The following is a 22,481-nucleotide window of genomic DNA, read 5'->3' on the forward strand; positions in this document are numbered from 1 at the left end:
ATGACGCATTGTGATTAAGTATTTTTCGACACATCACTCGTTTAATTAACGGAATTAAAAAACAAAATTCGAATATATAATTATAAATTTGTTCTTCAAATTAGTAGCAAAAGTTAAAATACCAAATGTGCAATCACTTCTATAATTATAAAATTTATTTTTAACTGTTTTAATAATAATAAAAAAGGAAAAAAACAGAGGGTGTATGAGGCAAACAAATGGATACAGATTATAGAATCAACAAGTATTAAAGGACCAATGAAGTAGGCCATAACTTTGTTTCTTCAGATTGGTTGGCATCTAAACCTTTTTCCCCCGATAAAAATTGACGTCTACATCATCCACGTTGTTGAAAGAATCGCCTTCCTCTGTCTCCAGCGACTCTAAACATATGGTGCATTGGTATTTCGTGTATACCTCTCCATTTCTACCAAAAAACGAAATCTCTTAATGCTTTACTCAAGATTAAAACAATAATTATTGTCATGGTTAGTTTAAGTAAAATGGTGAATGTGCATTCTGTTGGCTTAAAAATAAAACTTTGGTGCTAATGCTGCTACTGCTGTTTCCTGAACTAGGTTAAGCAGCTCTTTCCAACCAATGATGAAGATTCTTATAGTCCATGATTCTACACGGAACTTGACTGCTTTGAAACTTATTATTCCAAAATGTTGAAGAGAATCAAAAGTTGGCTAACATGTGTTTAAAAGGGTATGATAGTGATTTTTTGCACTAATCTCTGTGAGACGACAAATTATTTATTGTTAAATATTGGAGAGCAGCCCGATGTGGTCTTGAAATTGTCTCCCATGCATAGAAGATACCAAGGATACTGGTACAAAAAGGGTGGGCGAAGGACTTTAAGAGCCAAAAGGAGGAAATGAGGCGAAGGGAACTTTTGGAATTTAGAACTCCCCAACACCCTTCTTTGGGAACCAACAACTGGGGTGGTGCTTCTCCTTTGTTAGCAAGGGATATACCAAAGGAGTCACTTGAGCAAAGGTACACAAGGCTAAATTCTATTCGCACTCGAGATGAGATCTTTCCAACCGATGGTGATTTCAACCACATTTCTCATCATAATCATGCACCCAAACACGAAGAAGCCCCTAAACCAAGCCGCAGAAGCAGAGGATTCCTATCAAAGCTAATTTTGCTGCGGAAAGAGACGGTTACCTTGGGTACAAATTCAAGGAGAAAGAGATGGCTCCCGAGATGGGATCCTAGAAATAGATGGCCACAAGGTTGGGGCTAATAATTCAGTTTGACGTAGGCAACGGGCCACTTACCATGATAAATTCTATCCAAGTGAGCCTTGATATGTTTAAGCTATGGCAGGTGTGGAGGGTAGTCTTAAATGGCCATGGCATAAGATCATCCGTGGCCTTAAATCTATATGCATTGGACTACATGTTAAGCTCTGTTCTGTTGAAGTACTGGAATACGTATGTCTGATTGTTTTTACATTTTCTTTTCCCCCATGTGGAAGTATTACAACTGATGATTGAATCAAGAAGCAGTTTGCTATTTACATATAGGATGTCATGCAATTTGACAGCCTGAAATGCTGTCGGTGTAAGCTGGTGCATACATATAATCGTGTTGAGGAGGTTATGTTAATTCCAAAGGCAATGAATGAGTCCCTAAAACACTAGAATTCGATCATACAATCTGCTTATCGGAGCTGAAGGCTCTGCTAATGTATCAACTATAGCATCTTGCTGCTCTTGCACTGCATAAACCTCCATGCAATCAGCTCAAATTCACAACCACTGAAACTATTTTCTTTTCTTTGAAACTAAACTGCACATTCTTGCTGGCAATACTTATCTGCTTTAGCTACAAAAATGTTCGACTTAAAGCAAATCCCACAAATAGATACAGTCCAGATCATAAACTAATAATTTCTGATGGTGAATATTCCTATTGATATGATCCTCCTGCCTTTGGTCTCCTTTCGGAGTACCCAAATGAATGTTGGGGCCTAAAATCCATATCCCCTAGAAGAAATCAAATTGTTTTGACTATCCCTAACTAAATAAATCATCTTCTTTCTCCTAAGTATGAGTCTGAAATATTATTTTCCATTTACCTACAAAGTACTGAAAATTATTTTTAACAACTGACGAGATTATTGAATTCTGGATTCAGACTTGAACCAATACATTGTTATAAATTGATGATGAACCAAGCCCAGTTCAATTCCTGAACAAAAATCTTTTCTTGCGGTGCGCGGGCCCCTTAGGTAACCCTAAGGCCCTAAAAACGATGAAGTTAACCTCATTAGCCTCCTTCGTTATGGGCTTTCAAGTTTATGGGGGGATGGGCTATGGCTGACAAGGAACCCTCAACTTTGGTGCACTATTTCCTTCTACTCTCCGCTTTCCTTGTCTCCACTTTTTCCATGCTAAACAAGAATCTACAAGTGTATTCATTGTTTGTACACTATTTGAAAAATTGAAATGTCCCGGTTATTCAACAACTTAGAGATCGAATCCTAATTTCACAAGGGCCTTACCTACATGTGAAAGCCCAACCCTTCAACTTTCCCTTAGAACGAAGTCAAAGAAGGAAATGATTTGAACTCAAAGATGATCTAAAGGGAATAAAATGGTGGACTTTTGTAGTCAAGATGTCTGGTTTGCTCGAGATGCAAATGTGAACTGACAACGGAGTGTACAAAGTGCATTTGATTCGCCTATGTAACCCTTTAAAAAGGTCCGCTCACTTTTCCCCCACTAGATTATTAGGTCATTGCTTATGTAAGACTTTCCTGCCAAAGCAGCCTCGATTTCCAAAGCAAGTTCCTAATGTCACTGCTGCAATTTCAAAGCATCCATTGTCACTTTGCTTGCAGATTATCATCAGCTATGGCAAAGCTAAGAGTGCCAACCACAGGTTTTGACAAGGACAACAGCTGCTAGCTTCATTCATCCTTCACTTACTATTGGACACGTAAAAGCATTAGTTAACTATAGCAATTTCAGCCTGCATAGTGCTTTTGCAATCCAAAGAATTTCTTAGCGTCTATATGAACCAATGCTTAGCATGGTAAACCACTAATTGCTCGTTTATAGGATTTTTTTTTCTTGAGATGTCAGTTCATACTTGAGACAACGGAAAAAACACTGGAGTGTACTATTAAACTCTTTAGCTTTGCGTTATTTTAATAATAAGTTTATAATTTGACCAAGTCCAAGCTTTGTTTTGGTAGGAGGTGCAGCAGCAGGCCGTGGTTCATGCCAGTGCAATTGGTCCTATCTATTGTCGCTAGGCCTACTGATGAATCAGTTTGAGTGGAAGTGGTTTGGGCAGAAACCTTTACTAGCGGCCTTGTCTCCAAGAGGGAACAAAATTATTCATTCTGTTTTTGTTGTTGCGAAGGAATAAACTGATCCCATTAGGACTTCTTTTCTCTTCATTATTCCCTTGTATTTTATGCCCATTTCCTGTCTGCACAACTGACTCGTCTTATCATTTGGAGGGACAGGGATGGTTAAATATGATAATATAGTACTAGTAAATGAAAAGACATTGTACAAGTGCAAGAAAAATGTTACTATTATCAGATGAGTGTTGCTGGCTCTTCTGAAATGGCAGTTGATTATTCTGCAAGCGTAGAATACCTGAGGTACCCCAACAACTTGCAGTTTGGTTTGATGTGGAAAGTTTCCTACCAAAGGGTGAACATGATTCATTCTGATAAAGAAAAGCATACAACAGTCTCAGTTAAGAGAAATGAAGAAAAAAAAAAACAAAAGAACCAAACCTATATATGAGACAAATAACCCGATTTCATTCAGGTTATTCATCTTTTAAAGTGTCAAGGGATATGTATGTAGAATGACAAATGCCACTAAGACCACCTTATCTTCCAAGTGTACTTTCACATGGGATTAAGCACCTAATCTTACCAGAAATATATATTACAAGTGGTTTCCAAGCATCTTGTACCTTCCATGGTGGGTAGGAAATCAACTTTTCAGAAAAACAAAGTTAGTTTTATTCTGTAAATATAATCATCTTTGACTTTTTCTACCCAATCCTACCATTCTGTATCACATGATAGACGACTATACTGATATGTGAACGAAAGGGTTCCCTTTCCTTTGCCTGACTTTTTTACCTTCCCTGTACTACTTTTTATCTTTCAATCATTGTAGTGTAGTAAAAACCTTGTGGCTTAAAGATGAACTGCATTCCAAAATAACATAAAAGGAAGTTAGTTTACTGCTAGTCTTAACTTTGATTAAACTTCCTCTTACGTTAAGTAATGCATTTTAATCGAAAGATGAGCTATTAGTTGATCCGTTTATCACTACGTGACTTTGCTTGTAAAATTCAGTTCAATCACACCAATCATTATCCTGCATAAACTATATATATATACATATTATACTAATACCAAAAGAGATCTTAATCACAAATGCTAATCATCATTAGATTCCCCATTCATAGATTTATTGGGCCACCACGAGTCATAAACCGAGTTCATTTGAGAGTGAGTTGAAAAGCTAGAGAAAAATTGCAGCCTTTTTGGCACCAACTATATATCTCTTGAATATATATTTGAATTTAGAATGTAGATATATATATATATATTTACTTATCTTTTGGTTTTATCATAAAAAATTTGTGGGAACCAATAGGTTACTTGAACCCCACATCCAAAACTTAAGTAACACTGAGTTTGAAAGAAAGGTGATGATACTTGAGAAAGTAGGTAAAAACTCAAGTCCTAAACCGAGTTATCTCTTGTGCATGCTAAAGCAAACTTTTTAGGTAAAGCTTTTGTGTGTTTGTTGCATGCTCTGAATCCTAACAAGGATACTATCTGTTCAGGTAATGGCAACTAGGGTCACCCAGAAATCATCTGTAAACATTGGGTTTCGAATGGTCTTCCATTTTCACGCCCATCTATATTGACCTGAGAGAGGGGATCAAACCGCCACTCATGACCCTAGAGACTAATGAGTCAGCCTCCTAGATTACATGTTAGTAAAAAGCTAAGCTACAAAATCTAGTTGGATGATTATGGTTTCCCAACCCTCTTCCAAGAAAGAAAAGAGCAAGAATAAACTATAGATGATAGAAATGATAAAAGGCAGCCCTGGAATCCATAGCTATCCAAATTGGAAAATTCATTTTAAAGGAAATTAAATAACTGTCACACCAATCTTTTTCCTCTTTACGTTTTAATTTGCACCATTACATAGCACTTACCTCATACGGGAAGGAATGAGAGAGAGAGGTGTAATGGGATTATTCAATTAGGAGATTAGAAGTAATCAAGTTTTTCAGAGACTGGGGGAATAAAGATGGAGAAGATCATCATTCTCCTTTGTCTCTTTGCATTCATGATCTTACTCATTTTCTTTCACTATTCTTTCCTACATGAGAAAATGACCCATCATTCCTATATCACTATTCATGCATAAGCCCAGTTGACTCCATTTTCTATAGATTAACATCAAAAAGCCTGGCAGACATTAATTCATCATGCACCAAAAATCAACACCGTCCAAAAGCATTTTTCAATATTTTAACGGGCATTTAAGTAGAATAAGCAACGATAATTCAGGGTCAAATTTTTGCATCATGTTCTCGATAACTTAATGTTTTGACCAAAAACTTTTGGATGATAGCAACAATACCTAATGGTCAGCAATTTCTCTCTCTTTCTCTCAATTGTAAATCAAGTTATTCATAGCCATGGCCAATAATTATAAATGATCAATAATTGAGGAAATCTCTTACTTAGCATTTTTTTTAATTACCTATATATCATCTAAGTTATAGAAACTGAAATAATCTCCTCCCTGGCTTCACGTGCTAATTTAGTCTATCTACCTTATGTTATGTTGATCATATTTAATTTTAGTGCACATAGAAATGAAAATGAATATTATATACTTAATTAAAACCAAAAGAAAACACCATTAGAATGCTAGTTTATTATTGACAAAAGGGAATTCTTTCTATTATTATTATTATTATTATTATTATTATAAGTTTGTAATAATGCCATGCATAAAAAAAATATATAGAAATGAACAAAATCATGATTACGCCTGTTAATACAGCCGGTAAACTAGGTGAAATCTCTTGAATTACTTCCGACAAATTGCATCTTTTAGCCTAAAGCAACAATGCTTGGTGATTATTTTCGATGATATTGATCACATAATCATTCTCCTTTTAACCTTCATTAGTATTTTTGTTCTTCATGGTGAGTAAGTTTTGGCCTGACTCTCTTATTTAATGTCACGAAACGGGAAATAATGAGCTTAAAAATAGGAAGAAAATGATTAGAAATCAATGGCAATAATCACTAAAGATGGCCACTGCAAAACCATATCATGGGATCCGGAGAATGATGTTGAGTTGGTGTGGTGCAAGGGGCTCAAAAACTAATGAACATGTCATGAGAACAACGTTTGAACCCAAGAAAAAACTGTTTCAAACATACTATCACGATTGAGTTGTTCCACATCTCCAGATGTGAACACAGTATCACAACCCAGACTAACCAACTACACTACATTAAAGTCATAATACTTGAAAAGATCAAAAAATTTAAATAAATTGTTATTCTTTTGTTGTAGTTTATTAAATTTATATATTTTTATTTTGAATCAAAACTCGAAAAATACAAGATAGATAGATAGAGAAGGATATAGCATGAATAGTGAGAAACAGATGAAAGCAAAGGTGCCACAGGTTTTAGGCAATAGAATGATAGTTGAGAAAAGAAAAGAAAAGAATGGAATGAAAAGATAAGATGCAAAATCCTCTAAGGGGACATCATTTTGTTGGCCATAAAATGACACTAGTTAGAAAGTGTACTCAATTACCCCATTTGGTTTGGTTTTCCCCATTTCACATCTCTACATCTACACTACATGCATACATAGTCCCTCCTCCCCTCCCCCGTACCAATACCAATTTCTTCTTTCACACCAAAACAAAAGCATTAACTGTTTTAACCCAGTGGAGGGCCCTAAAATGCGCCTGGTGCGTGCAGGTCAGGTGCGGCTTATAAAGTTACGCCGCGCCCGGTTTCGTCGAGGAAGCTGCTGATCTATTAACAAGTAAAGGCGGTAGAAAGCCAAATAAACATGTCCACAAATGTAGCACACGCCTTGGAATTCGACTTCCTTGAAAGCTGCTCTTTTCAGCCTTGATCCTCTTCTTCTTCCTCCTTTCTACTACAATTATCATTTGTTGATCCTCGCTATTTTTCTTTTGGAAAAAGAAAAGGCAAAATTGATCTCCAACGAGTTCAACGATCCATGTCGTCGGATATAAGCTAAACCTTTCTGCACAATCTTCCTTTCTCTTCAACGACTCAAAACTAAGTTGTTTTCATTCTTTGTTGCGAGAACAAAAAATATGATGGCTAAATGCAGCAACTTTAACGGAGTGTACTGCGACGAGAGTTTCGTGACTGATCTCGCCAGTTCGATCTTGTAATCGGCATCTGCGGCGAATCTTTTAAAAGATCGTTCCTTCTTTTTGGCTTCCTTTTCTTGTTTGCCGAAGAGGGAATGGGAACGGATAGTCTGTTACTGGCAACGGTGGGACCGCCGATAAAACCACGAGCGGGGTTGAGGAGAAAACAGGCTGGAAGAGGCTCTTACAGAGGAAGCTAGGGGCCTTATTGCAAACAAATAAAGACTTAGTTTGGGGGGTGATTTTGATTGAAATTTTGCTGTTTTTGGGTGGAGTGGCGTGGGGGGGCATTTTTGAACAAAATAAAATTTGGGTTTTTTTGACTAGAGATAGAGATGGCTAGCAGTACAAGTAGCAGTGGTTTGCACCAGATACTGAGAAGTCTCTGTCTCAATACGGAGTGGAAGTACGCCGTTTTCTGGAAGCTTAAGCATCGAGCTCGAATGTAAGTAAACTTCCGTCTTTCCATCTTTTCTGGTTTTTTTTTTTTTTTTAAGTTGATCATTGTATTTGTTTAATTTTTTAATTTGCAGTGTGCTTGTTTTTAGTATAGATTACGAAAAAGCTTGTGAACATATCATCGCGTTGCTTGAGGTCACCTAGTTCGGAGTTTGGGTGCATCAGCATCTAATTATTTGGACTTTATGATCTAAAGTGAATAAGGTTTTGGTTAATTTTAGTATTCCAGGTATAGTTGTCATGTTCTGAAATAGGTTGGAATGGCTTCGACCCCTGGAATTGGCATAGGATATAATTCACACCCTTTATTTTCTTCCCATCTACCCTTTTTAGTATTTATTCGCAGGCTGCCGCTTTGAGTTCCTGAAATTAGCATACTTTTTTTTTAGTTTTTTTAAATACTTTTTCTTTATAAATGAAAAAGACCAAAAATGGGCCAATACTACTTGATTAGTTCAAGGATCCTTTTTTTGTCAATGATGTTAAATTTTTTTGGAAATATTGATACTGAGATTATCAGAAGAGAGTATAAGTAATAGTGACTCTGTACTACCTTTAATTGTGTGGGATAGTATGCTGGCCTTTGGTGAAAATAACTTGCTGCGTTTGCTTGATTGTCATTCTGGTTGTTGAACTTACTGCAGGGTGCTGACTTGGGAGGATGCGTACTATGACAATCATGACCAACATGATCCTTCGGAGAATAATTGTTTCCATCATACACTAGACAACTTGCAGAGTGGATATTGTTCACATGATCCCCTTGGTTTAGCTGTGGCAAAGATGTCTTATCATGTATATTCTCTAGGGGAAGGGTATGGCTCAATATTCTTCAGTTTTTGTATGTTTTTGCATTTTTACTGCAGTAGTTAAAAAATTATGATCCAGGATGGAAGGGTTTGAAGTTGGGGTCATGTTACCCCCTTCAGTCTTTTTGCATTTTCTTCTGCTTAAGTCTGCACTCATCAAATAATTTCAAGTTCCAAAACTCTGTTTAATTCTAATTATGATTCTGGTTATGAATAATCAAATTTCTGAATTGGAAAAGAAGTGGTTAATCAAGCATGTAGCTTATCCAACAATTCCTATGAGTATTTATCCCTTGTTTTACAGGATTGTTGGACAGGTGGCAGTTTCTGGAAAGCATCAGTGGATATTTGCCGATAAGCATGTTAACAGCTCCTGCTCATTGTTTGAGGTGAGGAACTTTACCAAGCAATGATAGCAAACATACTGTTTCACAGTTGATTTTTGTTTCCATTATTCTCATACTAATTTTTCTGTCTTAATTGGGTTGAATTTCAGTTCTGTGATGGTTGGCAAAGTCAATTTGCAGCAGGGATCAGGGTATGCATGCATTTTTCCACCTCTAAATATCTCTAGTGCAACGTATTTTAGTTGTGATGATAACCATGGTTCAACGCACAGAAGTCAAAAATTGATTATGTTTCTTGGTCAAAGGTCAAACCTTTTTGGTAGAGCTTGTACTTTTTTTTTTATAAAATTAGGGGATGGGGGAATTCGATCCCTACTCTTTAGGTAGGGGGATTCAAACCCCGCTTTCAGGTAAGGGGATCATGTACTAACAAATGAGTCAAATGATCGGGTGTTGGTCGAGCTTGTACTTTGAATGAAGGCATTTTGTTGTCCTTCACTTACACAGGGCTAGTTTATTTGACGTCAGCATAAAGTGAATATAAGTTTTACTTTTCTTTATTTGTCTCCTGGACAGTTTGGAAGTAGATGCACTTCATAATGTTGTCTAAACCTATTTTTTACCTAGAGTTTCTTTTCCTTTATTATATATATGGTTATTCTGTTAATAGAAGTACTTTTCATATCTCCTTGTAGACCATTGTTGTTGTTGCTGTTGTTCAACATGGAGTTGTGCAGCTTGGCTCCTTAAATAAAGTAAGATGAGTTCCAATTGTTTTGGTGCATTTCTACTTTATGGATGCTTGTCAATGTATTTACTTTGAGTTGATGTTTGTGCAACTTTATTTGGGGTTCTGGAATGGATATATTTAACCTTCTAAGGTTCTTGTTTTATGTGAATGTATTGGGCTTGTTTGAAAGATGTTATCTACTTTTGAAGCAGCATCAATAAGGTAGTTGGATTTTTTTTTTTAAAAGTAATTAGTTGGTTTTTGAAAATATTAATTCTTGTGTGGCTTTGTCCTTGTAATTTTGATACATTTTCTGCAGTATTTCTGTTACCGGTTGAATTCTTTTATTTCTCTGAATTCTCAACTCTAGACGTTTATTTTGGATGGAATACACTGAAAATTATGGATTAGAAATATTCATGATTTAATTTGTTAAAGGCATTTTTAACATGGTAAAGAGTTATTAAGTCATGTCTTAATAAGGCAGCATTTTTATAATTTAATTTCAATTATTTGGTTTGAGACATTTCATATGCTTCAGGTATTTAATTAGGCTCTAGTAGATTTTCCACTTGATTATATGTAATACTCCCAATTATGAAGCCTTCTCCAGATTTGACATTTATTATCATTGGTAATAGTGTGTTGTTACTTGCTGTAGTTTTTAAAGCTCATTGTCTATACTGCATTTATGTCTAGTTTTATTTATTTGAATGGAGCAGGTATTTGAGGATGTGAAGCTAGTAAGTCACATCAGAGATGTTTTTTTTGCTCTTCAAGATTCTTCTGTAGGGCATATTGCCAGTCCAATAGAATGTAGCATGAAGAGTTCATTATTTCAGGTATAACTCTCTTTCTCTCTCTGTGTGTGCATGTCAGCATGTGTGTATCCACCTCACACAAAATTACATGTGTACGTATTAATGAGGCCTTGTTGTAATTTTCCTCTCTTTGGCCCAAAAATATATTTTATGGTAATCATGTTTCTGTATCTTCATTTTGCAGCTAGATTTACCTACAAAACTTTTAGATTCAGATGGTATTCCTTTAGATAAAACTGTAGACGAGCAAGGGCCAGATGCTTTGTTGCCTGAGTTTTCACATCCCAGGAAGTACAGTGATAGATTGTTTGTTCTTCCACTGTCCAATAATCATCCCAAAGGGGCAGTGGAAGTGGAAAATAAGCATGAAGGACTTGAACTATCCTCAGCAAGAAATGATGAGAGTGCTAAGTTACTGACACCAAGATCCAATGTTTCCAATTTGGAGCATCAAAATCAGTTAGGGAGGATTTTGATAAACAATGGGGTATGGAAAGGGGAGAATAGTGGATGGAAAAATTCAAGTTTGGTACCAGAAAATGTCTATGCTAACAATCCTGTTGGTGGCAGGGAACGGTATGGAGTTGATCATGCATACTTCTCCTCAAACTTCCTTAACTCTGCACATAGTGATACGGTTAAGTCAAGTAGTTTGAGTTCTTATCCAAATGAGGTGTTGGATATACCTGAATCTTCAGACATGAAATTTCAAAAAGACTTAAAGAAGTTGGGGAATCAAAATGAGATAAGTCACTTGGACCCGATGAACACTTCCTTAAAGTTTTCTGTTGGCTGTGAGCTTTATGAAGCACTGGGACCAGCTTTTATCAGAAAGAGTATCTATGCTGATTGGCAGGCAGAGAATATGGAGGCTGGAGGTAATATCGAAATGCCAGAGGGAATGAGCAGCAGCCAGTTGACTTTTGAATCTGGTTCAGAGAATCTCCTAGAAGCAGTAGTGGCAAATGTTTGCCATAGTGGGAGTGATATCAAAGCTGAAAGATCATCTTGCAGATCAGCACCATCATTGTTGACAACTGGAAATACACCAGAGCCTTCAAGCCAAAGTAAGCATACTATTAATTCAGCAGGTTATTCAATTAACCAGTCCTCTCTTGTGGAAGATAACACACAGCACTGCCTGAATTCATCAGAGTTATGTGGTGCAATGTCTTCCAAAGGATTTTCTTCAACTTGCCCCAGCAATTGCAGTGAGCAGTTTGAGAGGTCTTCAGAGCCTGCTAAGAACAACAAAAAGAGGGCTAGACCTGGTGAAAATCCCAGGCCTAGGCCAAGGGACAGACAACTCATTCAAGATCGTATTAAGGAGCTAAGGGAGCTTGTGCCCAACGGAGCAAAGGTAAGTTTCTTGCGGTAGGATTCTGATGGTTACTGTTTCTGTCCTTATATATGTCAATCTGCTAAAATTTGAAGAAAAATCTTCAGTGCAGTATTGATTCATTGCTGGAGCGCACAATCAAGCACATGGTCTTTCTGCAAGGCATCACTAAGCATGCGGACAAGCTCAGTAAATGTGCTGAATCAAAGGTAAAGGCCCAGGCAGTTTTCTAGTAAATAATCTTTCTTTTTTTGGCTCAATAAATTCGATACTGAGAGGATCTCCATGATATGTTCAAGTGTTGGGGCATATGAATTAAATGATCTCATTTAAGTTTTATTGGAATTTTCTTTATTGGGGTTGCACTTGTGAGGCTTGTCGACATATTTGTATAGATTGTTGTCATTTGTCATGAAACGGCAACATAATTACTGAGCAGTAGCTGATATCAAGTGGTCACAATTTTTCAAGCCCCTATTACTGCAAAAAATGTTTGAATTTACTGTTGATGTAGAATTAGGTGGACATAGTGGAAACACTGACCAATGGTGAGAGCGTACAACGTTTTGTTCTGTCAGTTTATGTCTTATTGCTGAATTTTTAGATTCATCACAAGGGAGCTGGCATGCTTGGATCATCCAATTATGAACAAGGTTCAAGCTGGGCAGTGGAAGTGGGAAGCCATCTAAAAGTTTGCTCAATAGTAGTGGAGAATACAAACAAAAATGGGCAGATGCTTGTAGAGGTGTGTACAGATTCTGTGTAGGTTCATGAGAATTGTTTCTGTTGATATCATTATAGTTTTTGTTTGCTAAGTTTAGGATTTCATTGGAAGGTTGCCTCCTTAGTGTAGGTCTGATTAGGTAGTTTTTTACATTATTTCACTGCTATCAAAAATATAAAATATGTTAGAAATTAAAAAGAATTAAGCATATAAGAAATGGGAAAATCTGAAAATATGACAACCAAGGATCATGTTAGCTTTAATACAGTCAAAGTTTTGACTTTACATTTGACTCTTTGATTTTGGTTTCCTCTTGGTGTTAAAAGTATTTTAGTTGATCCGTGCAGATGTTGTGTGAGGAGTGTAGTCATTTTCTTGAAATAGCAGAGGCGATCAGAAGCTTGGGCCTGACAATCTTAAAAGGGGTTACAGAAGCACATGGTGAGAAGACTTGGATATGTTTTGTGGTTGAGGTAGTATTTCTTCTCCATGATGAATTATATGGCATATTAAGCAATAAATCCACATATGAGTTATTGCCCTTTTGTAGTACCATTTTGACATCTCAATTTTCATCTTTAATAGTTAGTATTGGCTAGCCACAATATTAAAGCATTTCTTGCTAATTTGTAAGTTTTCAAAGTTTCATTACCCACATGCTGGATGCTGAAGATTAATGTCGAAATTGCATGCACTGATGGAAGCAATTATGTCAACAAAAAAACTACATAACAAGGGGACATGTTCAACATCTTGTGAAGTGTTGTGTCATTGTTGTCTTTGCATTTTGAGCAAAAAACAATTGTCTTTTCATTTGAGGCTGTAATCCGTGTGTACCATCAGTTAAGTGCCTGCCCAAAACATACTCATAGGATGCCAATAGAAAATGCCAATGTTTTTCTTTTGATATGTATGAAATTTATACATTGAGTCGATTATAGGCCATACCTCCTAAACCCCATGCATGTATGAATTCCATTTTTAAGTGCCAAATAATTCAATTTTTTAATCCTCTTTGAACTTTGTTTCTTTTTTCTATACTAATTTCCCATTCTGAACCATTGCAGGGACAGAACAATAGAGTTATGCATAGAATGGATATCTTATGGTCACTTGTCCAAATTTTGCAATCCCAGGCTACAAACTAGCAGCAATGGCTTGTCACCTCTTGGAAGCAGTCATTTTGGCTCCTATGTAAAATATTGTGAGTGGTTTGTGATTTTGATTGGCTGAATGGTTTTCGCTTCTTGTCTTTGTCTCCCTGTCCCCTAAAAAATATTTAAGGTAGGGGAAACGGAGACAAAGCATTGCTTAAGAAACATTTTGTGAAGAGTATGTTGCTTCTGTTCTTCATAGTGTGTGGGAAATACCATCTATTGTTTTCTTCCCTCCTTTCCCAGTTTACATTAGACATCATGAGTTATTTGTAAGTGGTGATAATATTCCAATCTGGGTTGCCTTGGTTGGATATTTTCCATCTGAAACTGCTACAAACTTTGGTTCTCGACTTATTAACATGTATAGTTTAACATTTGCCATTAAAGGAGCCATTGCACATGAGAAAGAAAAAATTGGACATCAAAAAACATTATTAGCTAAATTACAGACTACTTTTATATTAATGCTTCTCAAAATAATGATCTTGTAATATCATTGCATCATAAGGTTATTGCAATTTAAAATGAGGAAGGCTTGAGTTTCCATCCAGACCTTTGGACCTGAAATAGGCCATATATTCAGTGACATGAGTTTCTCGGTATATAGGTGGATTATTTTCTGTCAGAAGCTCTTTTATTGGTGCATATGGTTTAAACTTATTTGCTGTGCTTGGATAGAAAAAGCACGCGACTGATGCCCTCGGTACTTGTCCTGCTAGCACCCTGTGCTCCACACTTCTGAATTTGCCATTTGTGATGAGCTAGTAAAAGGAGAAAAGAGAACCCTAAATTGTCATTCTAGTCTAGGGGAAAAAAATTTGCTTGCATCTCTGTCATGTATAAAAATCAAATGTCGTGATAATAAGACTATACCTGAATGAAGTCGCCAATGTTTATTACAAAAGCGCCTGGTAGAGAAGGAACATCAACCCAGTTATTTTGATGAAAAACTTGGAGCCCTCTGACATTTTCTTGAAGGAGAATGGTCAGGAAAGATGGGTCTGAATGCTTGGTAGCACCCAGCGTTAAGTCTGGCTCAGGGCAAGCTGGGTAGTAGTGGCACACCAGTGACTCAGTTTCCATGCATCCTGTGCTGGCAAGGTAGTCACTATGAAGCCCCAAAGCCTCTGATAGCAGTTCGGATAGTGTCTTTCTAAGCTTCATCATGTGTTTTATGTATTCACTTACAGCTTCCCTGCGAAAGTTTATTCAAAAATTTTCAGTTTGCATCCATACTTACACTCTTGGTTCTTAAATTGCATTTTTCATAATACCTGCACACTGGTGGAAAAAATCCGGGGTCTAGTTGGCCATCATGGAAATCAAAAGCTATTGAATCCCTCCAACTTGCAGCTCCTTTGTTTACAAGGAGATTTCCATTGCAGAAATACCTAACAGGTTGCTTATAATCCCGGGAGTACCATTCCATCTTCACTTCCTTTGGTTGCTCATGGAATTGGCGTACGCCTTCCAGCATGTTATCCATAATGCAAAGAGGAACTCCATGGTTAACCACTTGAAAAAAACCCCATGTTTCTGATGCGGCCACAATTCCATCCAATATCTCCTTCCGTCGGCTTCCTTGAAAGCCTTCCATATCTATCACTGGAACTCGGAAACAAACTGTACTGGGACCACTAGCATTTGGTTTTTGCAGGTTTTCCAGGGGATGGATGAAGAACTTGGGAATCTTGATAGCGCCAGAGTCGACAAGTCCTTTAACCCCGGCTTTAGTTTCATCGAAGTCTTGCACTTCCTTTGCTCTGTCATAACTTGAACCCTCTTCAGAAATCACTTCCATGTAAACAAATGTCAGCCGGAAATTACTTAGTGCAACCAAAGCGCAAATTTTAGCTATTGGTTGTGACCATTTAGGCAGGAAAAAAGAGTGCAAAGATGCTTATTTGAATGAATTGAATGGCGTTTAAAAGAGTACTTGGTTGTGACTTGTGACCATTCATGCATGGAAAGGGTACAAAGATGCCTGGTTGAATGAATGACTAACTGAAAATGGTTAGAACAAATTCCTTTGAGCTTTGATATAGTATTATATAAAGAAAATGTAGCAAGGAAATGTGTAGTTGAAAAAGACCAAACTCAGCACGATGCCAAAAGGCTCCTTGAAAATCACCGTCTTGATACGTTACTACACAGCTTTCATAGGCACAGATTAAACAAATATCTTTTCCTCAGATTGTATGGCCTTTTCATGTATCACGACTATACCCAAAGCAGAAACACTTTCCTTAGCCAGGGAAAAGACGAAACAGGGAAGATGAAGGAGAAAATGGCATTTTTATCTTGATGGGGAAATATTCTTCAAAATCCAGCCAGGCATAATGTATAGTCGAACATGATTGTACAAGCAAACAATTTTTTTACACAAATTGACATAGGCCTCAGCAAGTGAGCATCTTACAGAAAAGATAAGATAAATAAAAAGATAAGGAGGGAGAATAGTCCAAGCTTGACTTACTATTGGGAATTGATATAAAATTTGTTTCAAGGCAGGCATATAAAATCGATGGCATTCAAGATACTATGGTGGATGAGTTGAGTGCCAAACGACATTATAGGCTAAAGCCTAAATGAGTTGAATTTAGCCTTTTGTGGTTGGAAGTGGGAATAAATGTTCTGAAGATCAGTAGCACAAAATAATAATTAAGTAGCTCTTTCAAAAAAAAATAATAATTAAGTAGCAGCTGTAAGTTTTTATTGGTTTAATTTCAGTTACAAAGTATTTCATTCCCTTTTCCTTTTTTAATTGTTCATGTCTGTTTCACCGACCATAAATTGTTTAGAGGTTCATAGTTTTTGCTTACAAATTGAAAATAGGAACATATATATATATGGGTAGTTACTTAGGAGAAATATATGTTAAAGCAGCAATAAAAAGCTTGACAAGTTGAGGGCTACATAGCACCATCCACCTGGATAAATCAAAGCCAACAAAACAAAGTTAAGTGGAGTAGTGTATAAAAATAAAATACAAAGACCTTCTTCACATCAATATGACTACAAAAGGGTCAACAATTACATCAGATCATAAGTTGCTTTTGCTTTTAGCTCAAAATCGAATAAATTTGCGTTCTTTAATTTTGTGCTATTATGTAGTTTATTAAATCATAGAGAACAACATGAACTCCCTCTCTTCTCCATTACATCATAGGAGTAATGGTGAATCTGTTGAAAGATGGCTTCATCTTGCTCCAAGCTGATTCAAAGGCTAAAGGTTATAGGAAATTCATAGTTGTAGAAAAAGGAATGGTTGATGTCGGTTGATCCTTATCAGTTTTATGTGTTATCCTTTTTGTTTATCAGCAATAGTTTTTCTTTCAAATGCTGTGTCGTTTTACTTGTACAGACGTTAGACTTGTGTGGCTGTCTCTCTATGCACTATTCTTTTAGATGTTTCTAGAGAACCAGGTGTCCTTAGCTGGCTGTCTATTTTGTCTCTTATGTAATCACCTATAAATACCATTTTTTTCTCTTTGTTAAATGGAGGGTGTGTGCAGCACACTGTTTTGTGCTCATCAAGAATTTTTCTCTTTCTTCTTCCTCAATAAGAATTTTCTCAGCTTCTCTATTTTTTAGCTCATTCATTTTTCCAGATTTCTTAGTCAATCAACATGGTATCAGAGCTCTGCAACGGGTCTTAAGGGGCTATTTACTTCTTTTTCTCATCATCATCCTTCAAGTTTGATCATCTTTTTTTTGAGTGGTTTAGTGTTCATGGCTGCTGCGAGTTTCAGCACCTCTACTCCACCAGTCTTTGCTGGTGAAAACTATGTTATTTGGTAAGTAAAGATGAGGTTGTATCTGAAGGCTTATTGTCTTTAGGAGGTTATGGAGATTGGTGAGGAGCCTATTCAATGTCATGCTAACCCTATTCTTGCTCAGATTTGACAGTTTAAAGAGGACAAAGCTAAAAGGTACAAAGCTTTGTCTAGTTTGCATTCAGCTGTTTCTGATGAAATTTTCTCTAGGATTATGCATTTAGATAGTCCTAAGGAGGTATGGTATCATTTGAAGGATGAGTTTTTTGGTAGTGATAGGACTAGGTGTATTCAGTCTTTGAATTTGTCTAGACAGTTTGAAATGTTAAGGATGGAAGATGATGAGAATATTAGGGAGTTCTCTAGAAGAATGATGAGTATTGTGAATTAGTTGAAGTTGTTGGGAAAGGCTATTACAAAGGAGAAGTTGGTGCACAAGATACTAGTGAGTCTCCTAGAAAAATATGAATCCAAAATTTCCTCCTTAAAAGATTCTAGGGATATTACTCATATGACTATGAAAGAACTGGTAAATGTTCTAGAGGGTCTGGAGCAAAGAAGAGCATTTAGGCAAAGAGGTGTAGTTGATAGTGCCTTGGTAGCTCAGACTAAAAATCTCAAAGTAAACAGTAGCAATACAAAAAAGAGTGAAGTTAATAGGAAGGATAAGGATAAGAAAGGAGCTGATGGTAAACCTGAAAAACAAAAGCAAAAGTATCAACCTTGTCCACATTGCAAGAAAACCACTCACTCTGTAAAATTTTGTTGGTACAAACCAAATGTGAAATGTAGGTCTTGTAACCAATTTGGACATGTTGAAAAGGTCTGTAAAAATAAAGGAGTTAAGTCCGAAGAGAAGGTTGCAGTGGCTGAGCAAGTTGAAGAACCTGAGGAGGTGTTATTCATGACTAGAGAAGTGAGAGGTTCATTTAAAAAGAACTTGTGGCTGTTAGATAGTGCCTGTTCAAATCATTTAACTAGGGATGAGAGTCAATTTTCTGTCTTGGATAAGAGCTACAGGTCCAAAGTTGAAATTGGCAATGGAACTTTCTTAAAGATACTTGGATTAGGGACTGTTATGGTAGAACTCAGTCCGACATCAAGTATATTTCAAATGTCTTTTTTGTTCCTGAAGCTAATCAAAATTTGCTTAGTGTTGACAGCTTACTGAGAGTCACTATGCTCTCTTTTTCAAAGATAAATGTTGCATAGTGTTTGATCCTAAAGGTGATGAACTGTTCACAGTGGAGATGAAGAATAGATGCTATCCGATTGATTGGAAGCATACAGAACAGAAGGCCTCTATCAATACTGTTGATGAGTCAGAACTGTGGCATAGGAGGTTAGGGCATGTGCACTACAAATCTTTGCAGGATATGGCTACACAAGAGATGGTTGAAGGATTGCCTAAGATCATTAAGCCTAAGTATGTGTGCAGCATTTGCTAGTTTGGAAAACAAAGAAGAACTTCATTTCCAAAAAACAGGAAGTGGAAGGTTACTGAGAAGTTACAGTTGGTCCACATTGACCTAAGAGGACCTATGGAGATTGTCTTCCTTGGTGGCAGCAGGCACTACCTAGTGTTTATTGATGATATGTCTAGATACTGCTGGATATATTTTCTTAAAGTTAAGTTTGATGCATTAATGAACTTTATTAAGTTCAGAAGTTTGGTTGAGAATCAGATTAACACTACCATTAAAACACTTAAAAGTGATAATGGGAAGGAATTCACAGTTACTGAATTTGAGAAGTTGTTAACTCATCTTGGTATCACTTATCAACTTACAACAACCTATAGTCCTCAGCAAAATGGAGTTTCTGAAAGGAATAATAGGACACTCTTGGAGATGGCAAGGTGCTGGCTGTTTCAAAAGGATATTCCTAAGCTATTTTGGCCAGAAGCTGTTAATACAGCAAATTATTTATTGAACAGAACCAAGACCAGGTCAGTATCAGGTAAAACTCCTTTTGAGTATTAGTTTGGTTACAAACCGTCGGTAACACACTTGAATATCTTTGGTAGCATTTGCTATGTAAAGATTCCAGATAAGAAGAGGTCAAAGCTTGATGAGAAGAGTGTTGTGACAATCTTCATTGGATACAGTGAGGTTACAAAAGAATATAAGCTGTATGATGTGAAAACTAAGAAGATATTGGTCAATAGAGACACCGAGTTTGATGAGTTTTCAAAATGGAATTGGGAGAAATCAGTGATTGAAAGTGTTGATCGATTAAAATCAGTTTATGAAGATAAGTAGGATGAGACAGATATTGAGGATGAGAGCCTTACAATCAGAAGAACTAGATCCTTGCAAGATATATATGCAAGGTGTAATGTTGCTATCACAAAACCGAAATGCTATAATGAAGCTATTAAAGATGTTAGATGGGTGCAGGCAATGGAACAAGAGATGCAAATGATTGACAAAAATGGGACTTGGATACTGGTTGACAAACCAGAAGGTAAGCACATTATTAGAGTTAAGTGGATATATAAGACCAAACTAAATGTTGATGGATCAGTTACAAACTTAAAGTAAGGCTGGTGGCTAAAGGCTATTCTTAAATTTATGGTATAAACTATTAGGAGACTTTTGCTCCAGTTTCTAGATAGGACACTGTCAGGATGCTCACTGCCTTAGTTGCTAGAGAGGGTTGGAAAATATTCCACATTGATGTGAAGTCAGCTTTTTTGAAATGTCACCTTATTGAGGATATCTACATTCAGCAACTTGAAGGTTTCATTAAACTTGGAAATGAAGAGAAAGTTTGTAAGCTTGTAAAAGCATTATATGGTTTGAAGTAGGCTCCTAGAGCCTAGTATGTTCAAATTGATTCTTTCTTACTTGTAGAAAGGTTTTTGAGGAGTGCTAATGAACCTACGTTGTATGTCTACAAATCAAGTGAACTGGTTAGAGTGATAATCTCATTATACGTGGATGACCTTTTGATTACTAGTGTTGATGACAATATTCTGTCAGATTGCAAGACAAAATTGATGAGGGAGTTTGAAATGTCTGACTTGGGGGAGATGCATTATTTCTTGGGACTGCAGTTTATTCAAAGTGCAGATTCAATTTGTATTCATCAGAAGAAATATGCTACTAAATTGTTGAAGAGGTTTCACATGGAGAATTGTAAGTCTGTTGAGACTCCTCTTACTTCCAACAGTAAGCTGAGTAAAGATGATGGAACTCCTAAGGCTGTAAGCTCGAATTACAGAAGTATCATAGGGAGTCTACTGTACTTGACTGCATCAAGACTGAACTTAATGTATCTTGCAAGTTTGTTGTCTAGATTTATGCAAAACCTTCTCATAACCACTACTTGGCAGCAAAGAGAGTCTTGCGGTATATTAAAGGGACAGTAGATTATGGTTTGAGATTTGAAAAGGACAAGAGCAGTGAATTGGTTGGTTTCTGTGACAATGATTGGGCAGGGAGTTTGGACGACTCTAAAAGCACATGAGGCTATTGTTTTTCATTTGGAAGTGTTGTTTTCTCTTGGAACTCTAAGAAACAGGAGGTGGTTGCACAATCCTCAGCTAAAGCAAAGTATATCTCTGCTGCATCAACTGCAAATCAAGCCATCTGGATCAGGAAAATGTTAGAAGATTTGGGGTTCAAGTAGAAATCAGGAACACCATTGATGATAGACAATTAATCAGCAATATCTATTACTAAGAATCCAGTACATCATGGAAGGACAAAGCACATAAAAGTGAAGTTTCACTTCATCCGGGATACTGTTAAAAAAGAGGAAATTGCTATTCTACACTGTGGTACCTTTGAGTAGGTGGTTGATATATTTACAAAGTGCTTGAATAAGGAGAAATTTGCTTATCTTAAAGAACTATTGGGAGTTAGCAAGATAAAAACCAAAAAGGTGTGTTGAAAAATGGCTTCATCTTGCTGCCAAGCTGATTCAAAGGTTAAAGGTTATAGGAAAGTCATAGTTGCAAAAAAAAAAAAAAATGGTTGATGTTGGTTGATCCTTATCAGTTTTATGTGTTATCCTTTTTGTTTATCAACAATATTTTTTCTTTCAAATGCTGTGTCGTTTTACTTGGGCAGATGTTAGGTTTGTGTGGCCGTCTCTCTATGCACTATTCTTTTAGATGTTTCTAGAGAACCAGGTGCCCTTAGCTAGCTGTCTATTTTGTCTCTTATGTAACCACCTATAAATACCATTCTTTCTCTTTGTTAAGTGGAGAGTGTGTGCAGCACACTATTTTGTGCTCATCAAGAATTTTTCTCTTTCTTGTTCCTCGATAAGAATTTTCTAAGCTTCTCTGTTTTTTAGCTTTTTCATTTTTTCAGATTTCTTAGTCAATCAACAGAATCCTATGTGCCTGGTCCCTGTAACATATTGGAAATAAGTCAAATCTACCAAAAATGGATCCTAGTAAGCTTTCCATGTAAATGTACATTTTGTGTCAAAAATAAGACAAAAATATTTTGAAGATAAATAGCAATTTAATTAATTACAATTTCTAAAAACTCTTTAAAATGAATCACTTTAGGAGTCTTCATGACTTGATCTTGAATAAACATAAATGATCTGAATTAAAAAAAATTAAAAAAATAATTTCTTAAAAAAACTTAAAACCTAATATTTACTTTTTTTAAAATTTCTTTACTTCTTCAAAATTTGATTCGTGAGACTTTAGAAATGTTTTGAGTTTCAAAATCTTCTTCTTTTGACTTGTGCCTTTTGTACTTTTATAGACTTTATGCTTCCGTTCTTCTTTCTTTGACTTAATTATAAGTTCGAACCCTAGAGAGATTTTGGTTCTCAAGAATCTTTCTCCTTGGATTTGTTTGTTGAAACTTTAGATATTTCATTCTTTGGTATTTTTTTTGAC

The 22,481-nt window shown here is 36.3% G+C and overlaps 2 protein-coding genes across 3 annotated transcripts; one reads left to right on the forward strand and one right to left on the reverse strand.

The window, feature by feature from the left end:
* Window positions 1-7,658: 7,658 nt before the first annotated feature.
* CPUorf7 (transcription factor bHLH155-like protein) lies at window positions 7,659-14,224 on the forward strand. Of its 2 annotated transcripts, XM_007050274.3 has the most exons (12): window positions 7,660-7,897; window positions 8,556-8,726; window positions 9,025-9,109; window positions 9,217-9,258; window positions 9,763-9,822; window positions 10,520-10,639; window positions 10,803-11,685; window positions 11,773-11,978; window positions 12,065-12,166; window positions 12,562-12,702; window positions 13,029-13,154; window positions 13,749-14,224. In XM_007050274.3, the coding sequence occupies exons 1-12, from the start codon at window positions 7,788-7,790 to the stop codon at window positions 13,827-13,829; spliced, it is 2,127 nt and encodes a 708-aa protein (XP_007050336.3). In that variant the 5' UTR covers window positions 7,660-7,787; the 3' UTR covers window positions 13,830-14,224. The 2 variants fall into 2 exon arrangements, with proteins under 2 accessions (XP_007050338.3, XP_007050336.3); XM_007050276.3 differs by having other exon boundaries at window positions 7,659-7,897; window positions 10,803-11,978.
* Window positions 14,225-14,256: 32 nt separating this feature from the next.
* LOC18613175 (1-aminocyclopropane-1-carboxylate oxidase homolog 1-like) lies at window positions 14,257-16,224 on the reverse strand. Its single transcript, XM_018128548.2, has 3 exons — window positions 15,113-16,224; window positions 14,712-15,033; window positions 14,257-14,599 (listed from the first exon to the last, which is right to left on the reverse strand). The coding sequence occupies exons 1-3, from the start codon at window positions 15,637-15,639 to the stop codon at window positions 14,348-14,350; spliced, it is 1,101 nt and encodes a 366-aa protein (XP_017984037.2). The 5' UTR covers window positions 15,640-16,224; the 3' UTR covers window positions 14,257-14,347.
* Between the last annotated feature and the right edge of the window lie 6,257 nt (window positions 16,225-22,481).

This window comes from Theobroma cacao, chromosome 1, assembly GCF_053813885.1.
Source record: "Theobroma cacao isolate CCN51 chromosome 1, ASM5381388v1, whole genome shotgun sequence".
NCBI classification, from domain to species: Eukaryota; Viridiplantae; Streptophyta; class Magnoliopsida; order Malvales; family Malvaceae; genus Theobroma; species Theobroma cacao.

Excerpts from the sequence above, each read along its gene's own strand:
- CPUorf7 (XM_007050276.3), top strand. The coding sequence starts at position 7,788 with ATGGCTAGCAGTACAAGTAGCAGTGGTTTGCACCAGATACTGAGAAGT. Across the intron at positions 8,727-9,024 it reads GTATATTCTCTAGGGGAAGG|GATTGTTGGACAGGTGGCAG; the intron begins GTATGGCTCAAT and ends CTTGTTTTACAG. Across the intron at positions 9,110-9,216 it reads GCTCCTGCTCATTGTTTGAG|TTCTGTGATGGTTGGCAAAG; the intron begins GTGAGGAACTTT and ends GTTGAATTTCAG.
- LOC18613175 (XM_018128548.2), bottom strand. The coding sequence starts at position 15,639 with ATGGAAGTGATTTCTGAAGAGGGTTCAAGTTATGACAGAGCAAAGGAA. Across the intron at positions 15,034-15,112 it reads TTTTTTCCACCAGTGTGCAG|GGAAGCTGTAAGTGAATACA; the intron begins GTATTATGAAAA and ends AAACTTTCGCAG. Across the intron at positions 14,600-14,711 it reads ACATTGGCGACTTCATTCAG|CTCATCACAAATGGCAAATT; the intron begins GTATAGTCTTAT and ends TCCTTTTACTAG.